The sequence below is a fragment of the Pseudophryne corroboree genome, chromosome 1 (genome assembly GCF_028390025.1).
Source record: "Pseudophryne corroboree isolate aPseCor3 chromosome 1, aPseCor3.hap2, whole genome shotgun sequence".
NCBI classification, from domain to species: domain Eukaryota; kingdom Metazoa; phylum Chordata; class Amphibia; order Anura; family Myobatrachidae; genus Pseudophryne; species Pseudophryne corroboree.
In genome coordinates this window covers 732,246,664-732,268,384 of record NC_086444.1, presented here as the reverse complement: position 1 = coordinate 732,268,384, position 21,721 = coordinate 732,246,664, and the positions used below count along the sequence as shown (strand labels likewise).

At 43.3% G+C, this 21,721-nt stretch overlaps 1 protein-coding gene across 3 annotated transcripts in view; it reads right to left on the bottom strand.

Moving 5' to 3' along the window:
• The window catches only part of MAST3 (microtubule associated serine/threonine kinase 3), a 310,520-nt gene extending 291,659 nt beyond the window's left edge, over positions 1 to 18,861 (bottom strand). For all 3 annotated transcript variants that reach the window (XM_063915977.1, XM_063915987.1, XM_063915998.1), the window contains exon 1: positions 18,727 to 18,861. In XM_063915977.1, the coding sequence (XP_063772047.1) occupies positions 18,727 to 18,773 (47 nt within the window). In that variant the 5' untranslated portion in view covers positions 18,774 to 18,861. The remainder of the gene's footprint in view (positions 1 to 18,726) is intronic.
• Positions 18,862 to 21,721: the final 2,860 nt, after the last annotated feature.

Sequence of the window (21,721 nt, the reverse complement as noted above, 5' to 3'; positions counted from 1 at the left end):
TGAAAGGGGTGAGGAATCGGAGGATAATGATGAGGTGCCTCTGTAGAGCCAGTTTGTGCAAGGAGAGATTGATTGCTTCTTTTTTGGTGGGGGCCCAAACCAACCAGTCATTTCAGTCACAGTCATGTGGCAGACCTTGTCGCTGAAATGATGGGTTCGTTAAAGTGTGCATGTCCTGTTTATACAACATAAGGGTGGGTGGGAGGGCCCAAGGACAATTCCATCTTGCACCTCTTTTTTCTTTAATTTTTCTTTGCATCATGTCACGTGCTGTTTGGGGACAATTTTTTTGAAGTGCCATCCTGCCTGACACTGCAGTGCCACTCCTAGATGGGCCAGGTGTTTGTGTCGGCCACTTGTGTCGCTTAGCTTAGTCACACAGCGACCTTGGTGCGCCTCTTTTTTTCTTTGCATCATGTGCTGTTTGGGGACAATTTTTTTGAAGTGCCATCCTGCCTGACACTGCAGTGCCACTCCTAGATGGGCCAGGTGTTTGTGTCGGCCACTTGGATCGCTTAGTTTAGCCATCCAGCGACCTCGGTGCAAATTTAGGACTAAAAATAATATTGTGAGGTGTTAAGAATAGACTGGAAATGAGTGGAAATTATGGTTATTGAGGTTAATAATACTATGGGATCAAAATGACCCCCAAATTCTATGATTTAAGCAGTTTTTTAGGGTTTTTTTAAAAAAACACCCGAATCCAAAACACACCCGAATCTGACAAAAAAATTTCGGTGAGGTTTTGCCAAAACGCGTCCGAATCCAAAACACGGCCGCAGAACCGAATCCAAAACCAAAACACAAAACCCTAAAAATGTCCGTTGCACATCACTACTTTTTACACATTACGGCAGGCAGATTCCCCCTTTTTACACATTACGAAAAGAAAGCGAGAAAGAAAGCGAGAAAGAAAGAGAAAGAATTATACTTACTGTCTCCGCCGGCTCAAGCTCCTCGGTGCAGCTTCTAGCAGGGATCACGATTCCCGGGCAGGAGAGAAGGAGGAGGAGGGAGCCGTAGCAGCGCTGTGTTATTGGTGGAGGTGCTGCTGTCCCAGTCCTTCACCATAGGCTGTCCTCCGCCGCTGTGAATGCTGGGATGCGCTTCTCAGTGGCGGAAGACAGCCTATAGTGAAGCAGAGGGACAGCAGCAGAGCCTCAACCAATAAAACAGCGCTGCTGCGGCTCCCTGCTCCACCTCCCTCCTCCTCCTTCCCCCTGTGTCCGCTGCGCTCCTCTCCTCTCCGGGCGGCTGTGTGCTGCGGGCAGCGGTTGCCTGCAGCACACAGCGGCATGTAATGAGTCAGTTTGACTCATTACATGCTTTGGGCCCCTGGACAGTGGCGGGCCCCTGTGCAATGCACTAGTTGCACTCGCGGTAGTTCCGCCTCTGCTTAGTACATCTCCCCCTTAGCGATGAGGCCACGTCCGTAAAACATCATACACCAGGGTCATTGGCTTTAATGACATGGGGCCACATCCCCATTCGCGAGCACGCATGCCTCTAGTATGCGCATGAAGTCCCGGAACGGGTGTGACAGGGTGAGTTAAGTGCACTGTGTGACACCAACCCAAGATATGCCACTGGACTTGATGCATCATGAAGGACAGATCGAAGTGAGGATCGATGGGTGAGGAGAATGCCAGATAGGAGCAGCTTGCAGTAGTTGAGGTACAGTAGAAGAGGATGAAAGAATGGTTTAGAGCAGTGGTTCTCAAACTGTGTTCTGTGACTCGGTGCCGCAAGGCTCTTGCAGGGGTGCCTCTGTTTGGTGGTCAAGGACCAAATCAAATTATGTATGGCCAAAGTGATAGGCAAAACCAGTGCTAGTGCCTGCCAATCATTAAACATGTGGACAATCAGAAGCACAACTGTACACCACCACATAACTGACCCTAAGGATGACAGGTAGGAACAATTTACTTAAATTTATATTTTTTTCTAAATATTTCCTTTTTTTTTAGGGGTGCCGTAAAAAAAAATGCTGATACTCTAGGGCACCGTGATTCAAGAAAGTTTGGGAACCACTGGTTTAGAGTCTTCTTTGCTTTTTTTGCAAACAAGACTGCGAGAAAGACTCGATGTGGGGAATAAGGCAAATGAAGGTGTGGTCAGTGACCCTAATGGGCCCTACACACTGGCCGACATGACGGCACGATATGAACGATCTCGTTCATTAATTATCGAGATAACGTTCATATCGTGCAGTGTGGAGGCTCCAGCGATGAACGATGCGCGGCCCCGCGCTCGTTCATCGCTGGTCCCCCATCGGCTGTACATGCAGGCCAATATGGACGATCTCATCCATATTTGCCTGCACTTCAATGCAGCCAGGTGACGGGGGGAGTGAAGAAACTTCACTCCCCCCGTCACTGCCCCCCCGACGCCGGGTGGCCCGTCGGCCGTATCCGCCGTCGGGCAGCTCGGTGGCGGATCGGCCAGTGTGTAGGGCCTATTAGGCAGTGGACTTTAAGGACAAAGTAAATTGTAGCATTATTGACGGGAAGATTTCATATGGTGAGCTCTGTTTTGGACATGTTGAGCATTTTATATAGCATTGGGGCGCCCATGTGCAGATAGCAGAGAGGTCAATTAGTTATTAGATAAGTGCAGGGAAAGGGAGGGAGATTTGGTTGGCAAAGCATTGCACTTTTAATGAATAACAGGACAACAAATAGATTTTCACATACTAAATAATTTAAAGATTAGAATATATTGTACGAGTATTATTGCAGAATTAAGTACACATTTAAGACCAAATTTATATTGCTCAATTTTTATAGCAAATTTCCATTTGAGTTATTGTTTTTCAAGGTATATATGCGGCATACTGTAGGGGAGATGTATCAAACTTCTGAGAGTGATAAAGTGAAGAGATATAAAGTACTAACCAATCAACATCTGTTATTTTTTCAAACACATCCTCTAACATGGCTGTGAGGATTCGATTAGCTGAGACTTTACCGTCGTCCACTTATCTCTCTTCAAGGCTTAGTAAATAGACACAATATTTCTTTCCACTTTATCTCTCTCCAAGTTTTGATACATCTCCCCCAATATGTTATAAATGTTACCATTTCAAGACTGTTACTATCTCTTGTTTTGTACATGTTCATCTCTGTGAGTGTTCATGGCAATGTTAACTGATGTTTGAGCTTTTTCAAACCAGATCACAGGTAAAGGAAATGCCCATAGGGTATTGTAGTCCTTGGTGTGGCTGTCAGTTTCAAGAGCAATGTGTAATATTGTGAACTAGTTACCAGCCCATAAAAATGACGAAACAACATAACAGTAATGTCAGCGCCGGTGCCTGTGCACGCCTGACTGGAAAAACACTTGAATTGCTCCACAGAACACAATCTAGTGGCCACTGGCGCGCAAAACCCTTGAATTCCCCCAATAGAGGTGAGGAGCAGCATCAGTCTTTTGTTATACTATTGGATCAGGATGAGAAATGTTAGTCAGGTTTGAATACTAGAAAGTTAAATTAATTAAACAGGAAGCCACAGGAAAGAGAATTTTATGTGACCAGCCACAGACTACTGTGCTTGTTATTATATCCCATGTTGTCCCTGGTTTTGTACTAGTCAGAGCCACTTTTGATATCAGATGTTTCTTGCTTCTGATTAGTGAAGTGCACCGGAAATTTTCCGGGTTTTGTGTTTTGGTTTTGGATTCGGTTCCGCGGCCGTGTTTTGGATTCGGACGCGTTTTGGCAAAACCTCCCTGAAATTTTTTTGTCGGATTCGGGCGGTTTTTTTTACAAAAAACCCTCAAAAACAGCTTAAATCATAGAATTTGGGGGTCATTTTGATCCCATAGTATTATTAACCTCAATAACCATAATTTCCACTCATTTTCAGTCTATTCTGAACACCTCACACCTCACATTATTATTTTTAGTCCTAAAGTTGCACCGAGGTCGCTGGATGACTAAGCTAAGCGACCCTAGTGGCCGACACAAACACCTGGCCCATCTAGGAGTGGCACTGCAGTGTCAGACAGGATGGCAGATTTAAAAAATAGTCCCCAAACAGCACATGATGCAAAGAAAAAAAGAGGTGCACCAAGGTCGCTGGATGGCTAAGCTAAGCGACCCAAGTGGCCGACACAAACACCTGGCCCATCTAGGAGTGGCACTGCAGTGTCAGACAGGATGGCAGATTTAAAAAATAGTCCCCAAACAGCACATGATGCAAAGAAAAAAAGAGGTGCACCAAGGTCGCTGTATGGCTAAGCTAAGCGACCCAAGTGGCCGACACAAACACCTGGCCCATCTAGGAGTGGCACTGCAGTGTCAGACAGGATGGCACTTCCAAAAATAGTCCCCAAACAGCACATGATGCAAAGAAAAATGAAAGAAAAAAAGAGGTGCAGGCATCGCAACCGACACAATTGGACTCTCCTTGGGGATTTGTGATTTAGAAGAACGCACAGTTCTTTGCTGTGCTTTTGCCATCTTAACTCTTTTAAGTTTTCTAGCAGGAGGATGAGTGCTTCCATCCTCATGTGAAGCTGAACCACTAGCCTTGAACATAGGCCAGGCCCTCAGCCATTCCTTGCCACTCCGTGTCGTAAATGGCACATTGGCAAGTTTACGCTTCTCCTCAGACGATTTTGATTTAGATTTTTGGGTCATTTTACGGAGCTTTATTTTTTTGAATTTTACATGCTCTCTACTATGACATTGGGCATCGGCCTTGGCAGACGACGTTGATGGCATTTCATCGTCTCGGCCATGACTAGTGGCAGCAGCTTCAGCACGAGGTGGAAGTGGATCTTGATCTTTCCCTATTTTACCCTCCACATTTTTGTTCTCCATTTTTTAATGTGTGGAATTATATGCCAGTAATATATCAATAGCAATGGCCTACTACTATATATACTGCGCACAACTGAAATGCACCACAGGTATGGATGGATAGTATACTTGACGACACAGAGGTAGGTAGAGCAGTGGCCTACTGTACCGTACTGCTATATATTATATACTGGTGGTCAGCAAACTGTGCAAAACTGAAATTCACCACAGGTATGGATGGATAGTATACTTGACGACACAGAGGTAGGTAGAGCAGTGGCCTACTGTACCGTACTGCTATATATCATATACTGGTGGTTAGCAAACTGTGCAAAACTGAAATGCACCACAGGTATGGATGGATAGTATACTTGACGACACAGAGGTAGGTAGAGCAGTGGCCTACTGTATCGTACTGCTATATAGTATATACTGGTGGTCAGCAAACTGTGCAAAACTGAAATGCACCACGGGTATGGATGGATAGTATACTTGACGACACAGAGGTAGGTAGAGCAGTGGCCTACTGTACCGTACTGCTATATATTATATACTGGTGGTCAGCAAACTGTGCAAAACTGAAATTCACCACAGGTATGGATGGATAGTATACTTGACAACACAGAGGTAGGTAGAGCAGTGGCCTACTGTACCGTACTGCTATATATTATATACTGGTGGTCAGAAAACTGTGCAAAACTGAAATGCACCACAGGTATGGATGGATAGTATACTTGACGACACAGAGGTAGGTAGAGCAGTGGCCTACTGTACCGTACTGCTATATAGTATATACTGGTGGTCAGCAGACTGTGCAAAACTGAAATGCACCACGGGTATGGATGGATAGTATACTTGACGACACAGAGGTAGGTAGAGCAGTGGCCTACTATACCGTACTGCTATATAGTATATACTGGTGGTCAGCAAACTGTGCAAAACTGAAATGCACCACGGGTATGGATGGATAGTTACTTGACGACACAGAGGTAGGTAGAGCAGTGGCCTACTGTACCGTACTGCTATATATTATATACTGGTGGTCAGCAAACTGTGCAAAACTGAAATTCACCACAGGTATAGATGGATAGTATACTTGACGACACAGAAGTAGGTAGAGCAGTGGCCTACTGTACCGTACTGCTATATATCATATACTGGTGGTTAGCAAACTGTGCAAAACTGAAATGCACCACAGGTATGGATGGATAGTATACTTGACGACACAGAGGTAGGTAGAGCAGTGGCCTACTGTACCGTACTGCTATATAGTATATACTAGTGGTCAGCAAACTGTGCAAAACTGAAATGCACCACGGGTATGGATGGATAGTATACTTGACGACACAGAGGTAGGTAGAGCAGTGGCCTACTGTACCGTACTGCTATATATTATATACTGGTGGTCAGCAAACTGTGCAAAACTGAAATTCACCACGGGTATGGAAGGATAGTATACTTGACGACACAGAGGTAGGTAGAGCAGTGGCCTACTGTACCGTACTGCTATATATTATATACTGGTGGTCAGCAAACTGCAAAACTGAAATGCACCACAGGTATGGATGGATAGTATACTTGACGACACAGAGGTAGGTAGAGCAGTGGCCTTCTGTACCGTACTGCTATATAGTATATACTGGTGGTCAGCAAACTGTGCAAAACTGAAATGCACCACTGGTATGGATGGATAGTATACTTGATGACACAGAGGTAGGTAGAGCATTGGACTACTGTACCGTACTGCTATATAGTATATACTGGTGGTCAGCAAACTGTGCAAAACTGAAATGCACCACTGGTATGGATGGATAGTATACTTGACGACACAGAGGTAGGTAGAGCAGTGGCCTACTGTACCGTACTGCTATATAGTATATACTGGTGGTCAGCAAACTGTGCAAAACTGAAATGCACCACAGGTATGGATGGATAGTATGCTTGACGACACAGAGGTAGGTAGAGCAGTGGACTACTGTACCGTACTGCTATATATATATAGTTATACTGGTGGTCAGCAAAATTCTGCACTGTCCTCCTACTATATACTACAATGCAGCACAGATATGGAGCGTTTTTCAGGCAGAGAACGTATAATACTGGTGGTCACTGGTCATCAAAACTCTGCACTGTCCTCCTCCTATATAATGCTGATGGTTCCCAGTCCCCACAATAAAGCAATTAGCACTCTGAGCACAGATATTTGCAGCACACTGAGCACAGTCAGATATGGAGCATTTTTCAGCCAGAGAACGTAGATATTTGCACTTGCAGCACACTGAGCACAGATATTTGCAGCATACTGAGCACAGATATTTGCAGCACAATTTGCAGCCCACTGAACATAGAAACTGAGAGCACGCCAGCCACGTCCTCTCACGATCATCTCCAATGCACGAGTGAAAAATGGCGGCGACGCGCGGCTCCTTATATAGAATACGAATCTCACGAGAATCCGACCGCGGGATGATGACGTTCGGGTGCGCTCGGGTTAACCGAGCAAGGCGGGAGGATCCGAGTCTGCCTCGGACCCGTGTAAAATGGGTGAAGTTCGGGGGGGTTCGGATCCCGAGGATCCGAACCCGCTCATCACTACTTCTGATTAGTGATGAGCGGGTTCGGATCCTCGGGATCCGAACCCCCCCGAACTTCACCCATTTTACACGGTTCCGAGGCAGACTCGGATCCTCCCGCCTTGCTCGGTTAACCCGAGCGCGCCCGAACGTCATCATCCCGCGGTCGGATTCTCGCGAGATTCGTATTCTATATAAGGAGCCACGCGTCGCCGCTATTTTTAACTCGTGCATTGGAGATGATTGTGAGAGGACGTGGCTGGCGTCCTCTCAGTTTCTATGTTCAGTGGGCTGCAAATTGTGCTGCAAATATCTGTGCTCAGTGTGCTGCAAATATCTGTGCTCAGTGTGCTGCAAGTGCAAATATCTACGTTCTCTGCCTGAAAAACGCTCCATATCTGACTGTGCTCAGTGTGCTGCAAATATCTGTGCTCAGTGTGCTAATTGCTTTATTGTGGGGACTGGGGACCATCAGTATTATAGGAGGACAGTGCAGAGTTTTGCTGACCAGTGACCACCAGTATTATACGTTCTCTGCCTGAAAAACGCTTCATATCTGTGCTGCATTGCAGTATATAGTAGGAGGACAGTGCAGAATTTTGCTGACCACCAGTATAACTATATATATAGCAGTACGGTACAGTAGTCCACTGCTCTACCTACCTCTGTGTCGTCAAGTATACTATCCATCCATACCTGTGGTGCATTTCAGTTTTGCACAGTTTGGTGACCACCAGTATATACTATATAGCAGTACGGTACAGTAGGCCACTGCTCTACCTACCTCTGTGTCGTCAAGTATACTATCCATCCATACCAGTGGTGCATTTCAGTTTTGCACAGTTTGCTGACCACCGGTATATACTATATAGCAGTACAGTACAGTAGGCCACTGCTCTACCTACCTCTGTGTCGTCAAGTATACTATCCATCCATACCTGTGGTGCATTTCAGTTGTGCGCAGTATATATAGTAGTAGGCCATTGCTATTGATATATTACTGGCATATAATTCCACACATTAAAAAATGGAGAACAAAAATGTGGAGGGTAAAATAGGGAAAGATCAAGATCCACTTCCACCTCGTGCTGAAGCTGCTGCCACTAGTCATGGCCGAGACGATGAAATGCCATCAACGTCGTCTGCCAAGGCCGATGCCCAATGTCATAGTAGAGAGCATGTAAAATCCAAAAAAATAAAGCTCCGTAAAATGACCCAAAAATCTAAATCAAAATCGTCTGAGGAGAAGCGTAAACTTGCCAATGTGCCATTTACGACACGGAGTGGCAAGGAATGGCTGAGGGCCTGGCCTATGTTCAAAGCTAGTGGTTCAGCTTCACATGAGGATGGAAGCACTCATCCTCCTGCTAGAAAACTTAAAAGAGTTAAGATGGCAAAAGCACAGCAAAGAACTGTGCGTTCTTCTAAATCACAAATCCCCAAGGAGAGTCCAATTGTGTCGGTTGCGATGCCTGCACCTCTTTTTTTTCTTTCATTTTTCTTTGCATCATGTGCTGTTTGGGGACTATTTTTGGAAGTGCCATCCTGTCTGACACTGCAGTGCCACTCCTAGGTGGGCCAGGTGTTTGTGTCGACCACTTGGGTCGCTTAGCTTAGCCATCCAACGACCTTGGTGCACCTCTTTTTTTTCTTTGCATCATGTGCTGTTTGGGGACTATTTTTTTGAAGTGCCATCCTGTTTGACACTGCAGTGCCACTCCTAGATGGGCCAGGTGTTTGAGTTGGCCACTTGGGTCACTTAGCTTAGCCATCCAGCGACCTTGGTGCACCTCTTTTTTTCTTTGCATCATGTGCTGTTTGGGGACTATTTTTTAAATCTGACATCCTGTCTGACACTGCAGTGCCACTCCTAGATGGGCCAGGTGTTTGTGTCGGCCACTTGGGTCGCTTAGCTTAGTCACACAGCTACCTCATTGCGCCTCTTTTTTTCTTTGCATCATGTGCTGTTTGGGGACTATTTTTTGAAGTGCCATCCTGTCTGACACTGCAGTGCCACTCCTAGATGGGCCAGGTGTTTGTGTCGGCCACTTGGGTCGCTTAGCTTAGTCACACAGCTACCTCATTGCGCCTCTTTTTTTCTTTGCATCATGTGCTGTTTGGGGACTATTTTTTTGAAGTGCCATTCTGTCTGACACTGCAGTGCCACTCCTAGATGGGCCAGGTGTTTGTGTCGGCCACTAGGGTCGCTTAGCTTAGTCATCCAGCGACCTCGGTGCAACTTTAGGACTAAAACTAATAATGTGAGGTGTTCGGAATAGACTGAAAATGAGTGGAAATTATGGCTATTGAGGTTAATAATACTATGGGATCAAAATGACCCCCAAATTCTATGATTTAAGCTGTTTTTGAGGGATTTTTGTAAAAAAACACCCGAATCCAAAACACACCTGAATTCGACAAAAAATTTTCAGGGAGGTTTTGCCAAAACGCGTCCGAATCCAAAACACGGCCGCGGAACCGAATCCAAAACACAAACACAAAACCCGAAAAATTTCCGGTGCACATCACTACTTCTGATATATGTTACACTGCAAGCCCTCCTGATTTACCCAGAGGCTCAGGACAGGGACATTTTTGGTCACCTCTGCATTCTAGGTATGGAGTTTAATTACTGTGAACAAATTAATCCATAAAATAGTTTTACAGATGTCCCTCATGGGCCCTCATTCCGAGTTGATCGCACCAAGCAACTTTTTGCTGCTGGTGCGATCAACTAATCTCCGCCTATGGGGGAGTGTATTTTAGCATAGCAGGGCTGTGAACACTTGTGCAGCCCTTCTATGCTAAAAAAGTTTCACACAAAACAAGACTAGCCCTAGACCTACATACCCTGTGCGACGGATACAGGAATGCAGGTCCCGCCTTTGACGTCAGACATCTGCCCTCCGTTCGCCTGGACACGCCTGCGTTTTTCTTACTACTCCCCAAAAATGGCTGGAAATGGTGAGTATTCGCCCCGGAACGCCTCCCGCCTGTCCATCTTCTTGCACACGCCACTGCGATCCCATTTGTCGCTGGCGGCGTCGTTGCCTGGCGGCGATTGTCGCCAGTCATTGACACGTGTGCGCAATGCATCCGCTGCGCATGCGCATTTCCGACTCGTTCACACCGCAGCGAAGAACCGCTGCGTGCGAACGGGTCAGAATGACCCCCATTGTTTCTTGGCAGTTATATTTAGTCAATATAGGGCAGATTTAACAACAATATTCTTGTTCAGGGCTGTAACTAGGTGTGTGTGTGGAGTGTGCCACTGCTCATAGGGGGTGCTCTTTGCAGCACTTGTAAATGATCTGTTTTAATTACTTTCACTTGCAGCTTCCCCCCTTTTTGAAGCTCGGCATCTCCTGACCTCCCCTGTCTCCTACACACACACCTTCCGTCGCTAATACCCTAATACCTATTCAGCATTCATGGACTTGACTTTGTTGTTCAGTCTCACTGTCATTTATTACATTTTGGGATTCTGACGAGCCTGTGATTCAAACCCATTGCCTATGGCATTGCAGTCGAACTCTAGCATAGAAAGCTAGAGAATTCCAAGCTAGAGAGTTCTATTTGAAGCTTACATTGTACTTTGTAAACTTGTGATCAGCGTTTTGGCTGGGGCTGTGCAGATCTGTGTACTGTGTGGCTGTAAGGGATAGGATGTGTGGCTGCACACTGCATGAATTGGCTCGATTGTGGTGCTGGCTATTTTTTTATGGGGTACAGGTAGCTTCATATATTTTGATATGTCCTAGGTTTTATGCAGGATCAAGTGGCTTGGTGAGTGGGGTATTTTGGCTGGGATGCAGCAGGTTGTGGTTTGATTCCTGGGCGTGTCAGTATTTTGAAATTTGTTAGCTAATGAGGGGTATTGTGGCTGAATGGCAATGAGCTCTCAAGTAGAGCACATGAATGTGGTATAAAGAGAATTTGTGTCCAAATCCATTTTCTTGCAGTGTTCTATAAATGTGTACTGGAAAAATAGGGGGGCACCAATTCTCCTTCTGGCACAGGGCACCAAAAAGTATTGTTACTTTGCGGCATGAGCCTCCGCTATGTTGGGACATTAATCATACCTCAGATGCAACCATGCCAGACTGTGCTTTTTCTTATATGATCGTATCTGATGCGAACAGTCAGAAACGTCCACTGGGCTTCCAGCAGCTGCCACTCTCAGAGGGACCGCCCGGCCTCTCTACTTTCTGTTCCCTCCCCTAGTGCCCGCCATGCCTGCTGATCATGACCCCAGCGGTGGCGCCCCCCCTCCCTCACGGCTGCATGGATTAGCGGGAAAGTGTGAAAGAAGTAGCCCTAGCGGGAAAGTGTGAAAGAAGTAGCCCTCAGCTTCCCTGTGTGCATCCGGCAGCTGCAGAAAGGAGCAGCCGCTGGGAAAATGTAAAGTTGCAATGTTTCGCTCATCGATGGTCTGAGATATAGTTCATCAATGTTTATTACAAAATCATGTTGGATATGTTTAAAATAGATGTTTTTAACTTAATGTAATCACAAAAAACACTGACAATTTCTGAGCTTTAAAAAAAAAAATATTAGCCATTGGTAAAAATAAAAAAAATTAAAAAATTGGTGTCCTTTTAATTTATCTCATGTGCCGGACCTGTACTGCACATGTGCACTACATGCCAGCAACATGGGGTGCAGATCGGCAGCAGACTGGCAATGATTGACAGTTTGCTGCCAATTGGGGGCAAGGAGGGGCAGCGACGGCCTCCATTTCCCAAAACAAAAGAGTGTCACTGCCGTTTTGGGGAGTAAAGAGTCCAGGATCTCTGTAGGAAGACGGATATTTCCTGGCCTCTTTGTTGTTTTCAATGAACAACCAATTCCGGCTGTCGGATTTGAGACAAATTTGAGACAAATCCGACTGTCGGATTTGGCCGCTCCCGGTGTCCTGGCCTGCGCCTGCTGGGTGTGCTGACAGCAGCGGCGGGGAGAGCTGGCAGTGGCGGCGGGAGGAGCTGGCAGTGGCGGCGGAGGGAGCTGACAGCGGCGGGGCACATGTCTGCGGCGGCGGGGGTGATATCTGCGGCAGCAGGGGCGGCACTCCCGGGAGTGAGGAGTCTGGCCGGGGGGACGCCCTGCTGAATCCAACTTTTTTTTAAAGTCAGATTGAGATTCTCAGAAAGGTGGCCCCGTTTGTTGGATTTGGCCCAGTTTCCAACAAAAGCACGCGGATCTGCGCCTATTCCGCCGATCCACGTGTTTTCCGACAAGTTGGGAATTCCCCACTTGTCGGAAACAAACTGCCCAAACTGAATATGTCGGAACCCCTTTCGACAGAAATCTGTCGGAAGCTGCTGCCTTTCCGACAAGACGGCAGCTCCCAACAGCTATTGAATACAGCCCTTAAAGTGTAATACAACTCAGAAAACCAATTATTTAATAGAAAAATGGCAATGGTGGTTAGTAGTGGTCCTCTTACAGATCACCAGGCTAGTGCAGGGAGTCTCTATGCATGTGTAGGCTAAAACTGCTGTGCCACATACATGCTCTGCACAGGGCACAAACTTGGGTTTGCAGTTGTAGCTTAAAAAAATAATAAAAATATAACAACAAATATAAATTGTTTAAAAATAGAAATTAAAATTATTTAAACATATATTTTTAAAAGTAAAAATGCTTTATAGTAATAATAAAAAAATGTTTTGTATTGGTAGGATAACCATCAATAGCTGAAGATAGGATTACAGTTGATAGGACATGGCTATCATTGGTACTGTAAATATCCTTAAGGCAGCCATCGCCATTTGCTAGACATGTTAAAAAGGTGATAGCCCTATCTCCAGCATAAACAGCTTTTTTTTTGCCAGATTAATAGGGGGTCTATTCATGAAGCAGTGAAAAGAGTGGAGAAGTGAGCCTGTGGAGAAGTTGCCCATGGCAACCAATCAGCTGCTCCGTACAATTGTGTAGTATGTATATTATAAATGTTACTTCAATGCTGATTGGTTGCCATGGGCAACTTCTCCACTGTCTCATTTCTCCACACTTTTCACTGCTTCATGAAAAGACTCCTTATTTAGAGCTTCTCTCATTAAAAATATGTATTCTTCATGAAACCACCTGTTGAAAACTGAGAAACAGTCATTTGCCAGGTATGTGAATAGCTGACTTTTCTTAGCGACATCTGTAACTATAGAGAAAACTGTGCGCTGATTTATGTAAAGTAAATTGTTCACAGGTGTTACTCTTTAAGCCATGCTATATAACAAAAACATTGCATTCTCCTCATTACCTTCACTAACTGGGACCTGCATATGGTCATGAGCACCATCCAGTACCATTGCCATTGATCTTTAAGCTGGATACACACTACATGATATGTGGTCTGATCCAGCGGATCGGACCAATATATCGGGCACATCGTCTAGTGTGTACCCACTATGTCGTTAGTGAGGGCCATGCCGCCGAATGTATGGTCGACGCTCCATCACTGCCCACAATGGCAAGTATGTATGCACTTGCCAAGGCTGACTCCCCTGCCGGGTCCTGACGTCGCCGATGTTGGGCTGGATACACATCGTATAGTGTATACCCAGCTTTACTCTTATCACCCTGCTATGCCACCCTGTTTATTTCTAGGTTTTCCTCCCTACTTTTTTTTTAGCATGGAGAATAATTATTGCCAATCTCTGCTTCAGAGGGGGTGGGTGTGGGGGGGTGGGGGTGGGGGTTAGGCTGTAGTAAGGGAGGGTTAGAAGGGTTGCCGGGATCGATGTTCAGCTCTTCTTCTGAGTATGCACTATGCACGATGGTACGTTATAGCATATACTGCTACCATCAAAGACTCATGCCATCATTGGCATCCCTAGCAGGAAGAGAGCTCTGTCACTTTGGCTTTCTGTGAATTCAGTTAAAAAAGAAAAAGGTCACTGCTGCAACTGTCGGCCAGGAGAGAGGTGACTCACACACAGGACTGTGAGGGGCAAAGGGGTCTCAGAGGTTACCTCCTAAGGGGTGACTTATCATTCACGCTTCTCAGTGGGGATACTTCTAATAACTATTGCGGAGCCGGCTTCGCAGAGGTAGCAGGTGAAGTGGGAGCACTTTTTCTAGTACATAGACCTGCATGACCTGTAATATGACAGTAAGGTGCTGCCTAGCTGCTACTTTATCTCTCTCCACTTTATCACTCTCCAAGGCTTAGTACATAGACCCCTATGGGAGACAGTTATCAGATCTTAGAGAGAGAGAGAGAGAGAGAGAGAGAGAGAGAGAGAGAGAGAGAGAGAAGGCACTAACCAATTAGCTTCTGTCATTTTATAGGAGCATATTGGATGGTATTTTTTCTTTCTCCACTTTATCTCTTTCTGAGCTTTGATAGATATTCCCCTATATCTGGAACCTATGCTGTGGCACTGAATTGTCAGAATCCAATTAATTACTTTATTCATCTGTAATTCCCAGTATTTGACTATGAACTGTAATGCCAATCTCCCACAAAGTGTGAATGAGAAAAATATTGACATACTGTGCCCTTCTCTTTTATTAGATGTGTAAAAAAATGGTGAGAGAAAATCTATTTAACTATTACTTTGTTATGTAGATGACATTTGTTATCATGCTATATGCATTCTCGGACACAGATGTTTTTCTGTGTAAACATCCTAACAAAAGGACACTCTTGTTGTCCATTGCATAACAGCATATTTTTTTTAATCCAGATCATAGTTTTTAGATTGAAAGCATGATCTATATCTCCACAATTGAAACCAGTATAAAAATGTTTCATCTGATATTCAGTGAGACTTTTTCAGTTGGCTCTTAACAAATGTAATTGTTATCAGTGATTCAGCAAAACTGACTGGGAACCAGTGAGTTAACATGCTTTTAAAGGTACCGAAGTGGTTAAAGCCAGCTTCCATAGCAATGTATTTCACCAACTCTAGTCATGTTAATTATTACATGTAGGAGGCCCATAATTTGCTGTTTTACTGCCCTGCTCAGGCAGTTATCCAAACACCTCATACTTAAGTGCTGGAAATCCAACTCTTTGTAGAATACACAGTTACTCTGGGTAATACTGCACTTCTATCTACCTTAGTAAATAGATTTCTCTTTCAGTCTACATAATGTCTTGTTATACCATGTCTGTGCAAGGCATGAAATCAAAGATGTGGAATTTTGGGGATTAAAAGGGATTTGTTGATATTGGCCAAATGTATAAAACACATAGAAACATGCAACAGAGATTTGCACAATATTTTTAAACATGATTACAAAAATAAAAAATAAACATAAACACCAACAGCCAAAATAACATACATCTTTGCTGAAATATAAAAAAAGATCTCCTAGGAACCATATAAATATAATTTTCAAAACAAGTTGTGATCTGCAGTGAAACCCCAGGTTTCTGCAGACACAGTGTGTTAGATTTGTAAAGGTGGTGTATGGTATTAAGCTGGGATATAAATGGAGAGGTGTTTTCCAGGCTGGAAGATTCTGTCTCCATGGTAATCCCATCAGTACCACTGCAGTAAGATCCCCTTTCACTGTGAGGTGTATAAACACAGTTAGTCAATCATATATTGAAAGGCCTTTAATGGTAGAAGGATGACTAGATAACTTGATTAAAATATGACACTGCTAACTTCTTAATTTCCCTCACCCATTATTTTCTAGTTCACACTTATAAACTCCCAACACCCCCAGATTTGTACATACGCTGATATAAATACATCCATTAATACAGTGGTATAAACTCCTATGTACCACTGATGTAAATGTAAGAACTACCTCAGTTATACACACATAAACATGCAAAGCCTTGCTGACATACAGAGAGAGCATACAGAATATGGAGACTCTTATCCAATATTGGTGCTTATACAGATCAATGGTTATAAAAGCAAACATATTAAGTTAATAAAAACAGGTTCAATAATACAGTATGATTGTTGATATAAACGTACCAACTGCAACACTTATATACACACATAAACATGCAAAGCTTTACTGACAAACTGAGAAACCTTACAGAACATGGAGACTCTAATCTGATAACATTCAGATCACATTAATAATAAAAACATGTTCAATAATACAGTTTAAGCACTCAGCCATATGTATACAAAAACAGTAATACAACAAGTGGTTTCATGCTGACAGACTTTACAGATCTGGATTGCCTGTAATGGTTGGCTTTGATCTAAATGTACACACTTGGCAACATATACAATTACTTATGAAAACAAACATTTAACAAAGCCATTTCTGTAGGCTTATACTGTAAAACATGACTGCAAACGCACTTTGATAAATGTGTTCCATTGCTGCATTGCCTGTTATTGGGAATTCACCAAAAACAAATTCAAATACTGAGAGTTTAGACTATACTATAGAAATATATAAGTAAAAATGTGAATATAGATATATAGATATATATATATATATACACACACACACACACACACACACACACACACACACACACACACACACACACACATATTTTGTCTGAATTTGATTGAAAATGCTACTCAAATGAAATCAATGTTTACCTTAGAATTTTGGGGTACTTAATAGGAAGTGCCTAAATATACCCACAATGTACTAGGCTAGGGGGTCATTTGCTACATTACATTTAATGTTTGCGATGGTTAAAGTGAATGAAATATGAACATGATTCAATAACATCAACCACAGTTTTAACCCAAATGCATAAACCCAGACACAAAAGTGACATGTGAATTGAAAATGGTTTCATTTAACAAGTTACACTTTATCTATAGACATTTGCACTTAGTGATAAACACCGAAAATCCAGACAAAATACTGTGCAAATCAATACACAAATAGTTGCACAAGTTGGACTATATTTCTTTCAAGGCCGCTGATTATAGGTGGTTTGCCACATTATTTAAATTCAAAACATGCCTGATTTTATAGTTAATATTGTTGCTGTTTGAGGAATTGCTGGCAATACTGCCAACAGAGAGCATTATTTGAAGGTAAATATAGTCATAGCCTGTATTCTAGCTTTAGTAGTCACAATGAGAAATTGCACATTAGTAACCTGACCGCAATGGTATAATTACATTGTTTAACTGACCATAAATTGCTCGTATTATCTTTAAGAAGAGGCTATACACTGTGGTGATGGTGGGAGGAGGTGATGGTGTGGTTATGGTGGTGGTGGGAGGAGGAGGTGATGGTGTGGTTATGGTGGTGGTGGTCGGAGGAGGTGATGGTGTGGTTATGGTGGTGGTGGGAGGAGGTAATGGTGTGGTTAAGATGGTGGTGGGAGGAGTAATGGTGTGGTTGTGGTGGTGGGAGGAGGAGGTGATGGTGTGGTTATGGTGGTGGTGGATGGGAGGAGATGATAGTGTGGTGGTGGTGGGAGGAGTGATGGTGTGGTTATGGTGGTGGTGGTGGGAGGAGGTGATGGTGTGGTTATGATGATGGTGGTGGTGGTGGTGTGTGGGTGTGTGTTAACTGCCCAAAATCTGGAGAACTTCACAAGTTATCAACATTTTTAATGTGGAAATATGGAGCCTGATTTGATGGCTTTAAAATCAGGTGTTACAGTTCTGAAAATAAAAAAAAATGCTTTTAAGATTCTCTATGTACATAAACAGAATATGAAGCTAGCCCAATGACTTTTCAGTAAAGGGTTTGCAGCCCTTTGAAAGGGCTTCAACAGTTCTTCTAATCAGGTTGAGGATATAATTCCCTCTCTATAACTGTGTTGTTCACTTCACTGTACAAAGGCAACATGACAAAAGTGTTTACTAAGTGCATCCTAGCCAGTGGAACTATGTATACATCAGTCTAATGATTTTTCTGACAATACAGGTATGTAAACATCAGTTTTACTTACTACAATGTGGAAGTCCTTCTATTGGAAGTAGCCTCACCACTTTAGCCAGTCTCCCTTATTCTGTGGTGCATCCCACTGTAAATCAACCCTACCATTCTAAGTAACAATTTTCTATATAACCATGTGATTGGAGCCATCTCATTCATTGTTCGTCATCAACAGTCCACTCAGTGTTTGTCAGTGATTGACATTGTCATCCACTATAATGTAAAATATTTTACTAGACAATAGAACACATGATATCTAACAGCTATATGCCCATGCTATTCCTGCTTAAGAACCATTTTCTGGAATATGAATTAAATCTACATGTTGTGCTCATGTTTCCTATTCACATTTTGATATTCATTTCACAGTAAGGTACAATACAAGGCTTCAACAGCTGTTTCAGCGACTCCCCCCCCCCTCCTAATATACATTAACCTCACTGTATTTGTCTATTAATTCAGTGTGCCGGAGAAGCTCCCAGCCGCAGGAAATTCTAAACATACGCAGATACTCACTCTAACGTCAATGATGGGATTTTCAGTTTGTCTCTCCTGGATTTCATGGCTGTTCGGATGTGAATCCTGCTTTCAGGCTCTCTTTCTCTCTCCCTGTTTGCTCTCTCCCTTATGTTATCAGCACAGCCAGAGATAATAAGTGTACTAGGCACAGCTGGCCATTGGGGAGGGAGAGAGAAGAGGGAGGGAGCATGTGTGTGACTGAGTAATGCACATTTACAGAGAGCTGTGTTTTTATATGGGTCATCCCATCAATGGGTCTGTGTTAAGATAACCCCCCTGAACAGACACTTCATAAGGCGCAAACATTTTTTTTGGGTAAATAAACAGTGATGTGCAAACCTGGCCAAGTATGGCTTTATACTGTATATAAGTAAGCTCAGAGCTGTTTTGTGGTTTCTCATTAAATTGTTGATCATCTGAAAGCCTATCAGTATACTGTGGATGATGTACTGTACTGTTAATGTATTAACAGAGTATAAGCATGGTTGCTGACTGTCTCTGAGTTACAATAAAATTATTTTGTTTCTGTTTTTTTTAAATTTGATTCTTTTGTAATATTAACCAGCAGCACAGTACAACATCTGGTAACGGTGTATTTATTAAGTAGCCCCAAAAAGCCCTCGTGGCGATAGAGAATATTTATCTGGGGTAATTCAAATCACCATGGCAGCAAAGAGATGCTGGCCATTCGCATTTGGGGTCCCTACTGCAGAAACGTGACTCAGCATTCCCAGATATTTAAGAACCAGTTTCAGGCTACCAGATTTGTCTAAAATGAAGAATATATAAATAAATCTGAAAAGATAATTTCATTTTGAGTAGAAAAATGTTTTAATGGAATAATAAAACATTTTTTTCTGACTCTACTGTACTATTGCCATCCTGAGGTGGTACAGCTCTTTCCTTGCAGTAGTGCCCCAGCAATGGCTGCTCATGCTAACTGTGTGGCTTGATAAATAGTGAGAAGTCCTAGTCATTTTAGCCAGATTTAGGTCCCTTCTCTCATTCATAAATAGAGGCCATAGCCCTAATATTTGAAAATGAGACTTTTTCATGAAGTCTCTGAGCGGATTCGGTTTTACTCGGTTTTACTCGGTTCTCAAAACCGAATCTTATTGGCTATCCAAAACACGTGACATCAGTGAGCCAATAAGATTCGGTTTTGAGAACCGAGTAAAACCGAGTAAAACCGAATCCGCTCATCACTAGCAACAGAAACAGTCTGCTGCTACCATTTTCAGCTTGTGAACAGCTATCACATCCATGCAAGATGATGGGCAATGCATCTTGCGGGCATTAATAAAAAAGAAGAATCTCTAAATCTGGAAAAAACTACCTTTTTATTTTAATGTATATAGCATGTATTAAAAAAAAAATATGTCAGTGATTGTGCAGGCGTCACTGCCTGATGGACTGACTTGTAATACAGCTCTATTGACCAGTAAGTTATATGGCATTTGGGACCAACATGTCATAATCAATGACTATACACTATAGGATATAGCTTATGCAATTAATCTCGGATCAAGTCTGGACAAGCTACTGCACATGCTCGGCCATTGTGCTGCACATGTGCAAGCTCTATTTGCTGGACAGGGATATGAAGCTAAAAAAGTAGCCGATAGGCTGCAATGGCGTTAACTAGCAGAGCCAGGATCTGAAAAAGCCAGGCTATTCTGCATTTGGAAAGAAGTTGTCCATTGTGGTGAAGAGAAAAAAAAATTGTAATGAAAACAAAAATTCTTAGAGCTAAGACAAGAACAGTTGGTTGTGAAATAAAATAAAAATGTAGTGAAAAAAACTTGTTAGGGCTACAGTAAGACAAGAATAGTGGGTTTTAAAAAATGTTCTAGGAAGTTAATATATCTGATAGGGAGGGTCTATAAAACCTATCCCTCAGTTAATTCTGAAGAAAAAGGGATGTTACCCACAATACACAATAACAGCAATAACAAACATCTGGTTGCTACTAGAGATGAGAATCCGAACTGCTCCGAACTTATGGAATCCGAGTCTACTCGAGCTGCAGCTCGGGTGTTCCTGCCAGACGCCAGACTAGGATTCCAGATCTGGCAAATCATCATACTCCCGACATCAGATCATTGTGTGTTTTGGATTCTATTTCAGACACACACACTTGACTGGGCACCATTTCACTCTGTCTCAGCACTCTGCTGTATGCTGCGCTGTGCTCTGCTGATGGTAGTGGCTGCGTCCAGACTCCATACTGTAAAAAGCACGCTGATGTATGCTGTGCTGTACTATGCTGGTTCAGATGGCTGTGCTGTGACTCAATAAGTGTCTGCTGTGTCCAGACTCAATACTAGTGGCTGGGCTGTGTGTGTCCATTAAGTGGCTGTGCTGTGTCCATTCAGAAGTTATTGTCCAGTGTCCATCTGCTCCAGTGCTGCCGACGGACCTGTCCAGGGCTTCAGTCCTGCCAACACACCCATCCAATGTGCATCCGCTCCATTGCTGCCAACACACCTGTCCAGTGTCCATCCACTCCTGTGCTGATGATGCAGCTGTACAGTGGCCATCCTCTCCAGTTTAAAAAAAAAAGTAGCAAAAGTTTTAAAAATGTAAAAGTCTTTAAAGTCAAGAAAAGTAAAAAGAAAGTGCTGTACTACACTGTGTATCCATAAGGTACACGTTCTTTGACTCTGTAGGCCGTACCCCACTCTGTATTCATATTTCATAACATACAAGTACTGTGACTCTACAGGCTGTATCCACTGTATTCACAGAAGCAGTGTTGTGTCTTTTGTGAACAAAGTTAAAAAAAAAGTTTAAAAAGTGTTGTTTTTTTTTTGTGTGCTGCACCCCTTTGTGTATCCATAACATATGAGTACAGTGACTCCGCAGTGAGCAGTGATTTAAAAAAAAAAAAGTTATTGTAAATAAATAATACTATTAAACTGTAGTTGTTTTTGTACAACTTGAGTGTGTTCACCACTTTAGACCATAACGATCGATAGAAGAGCAAGAGCAG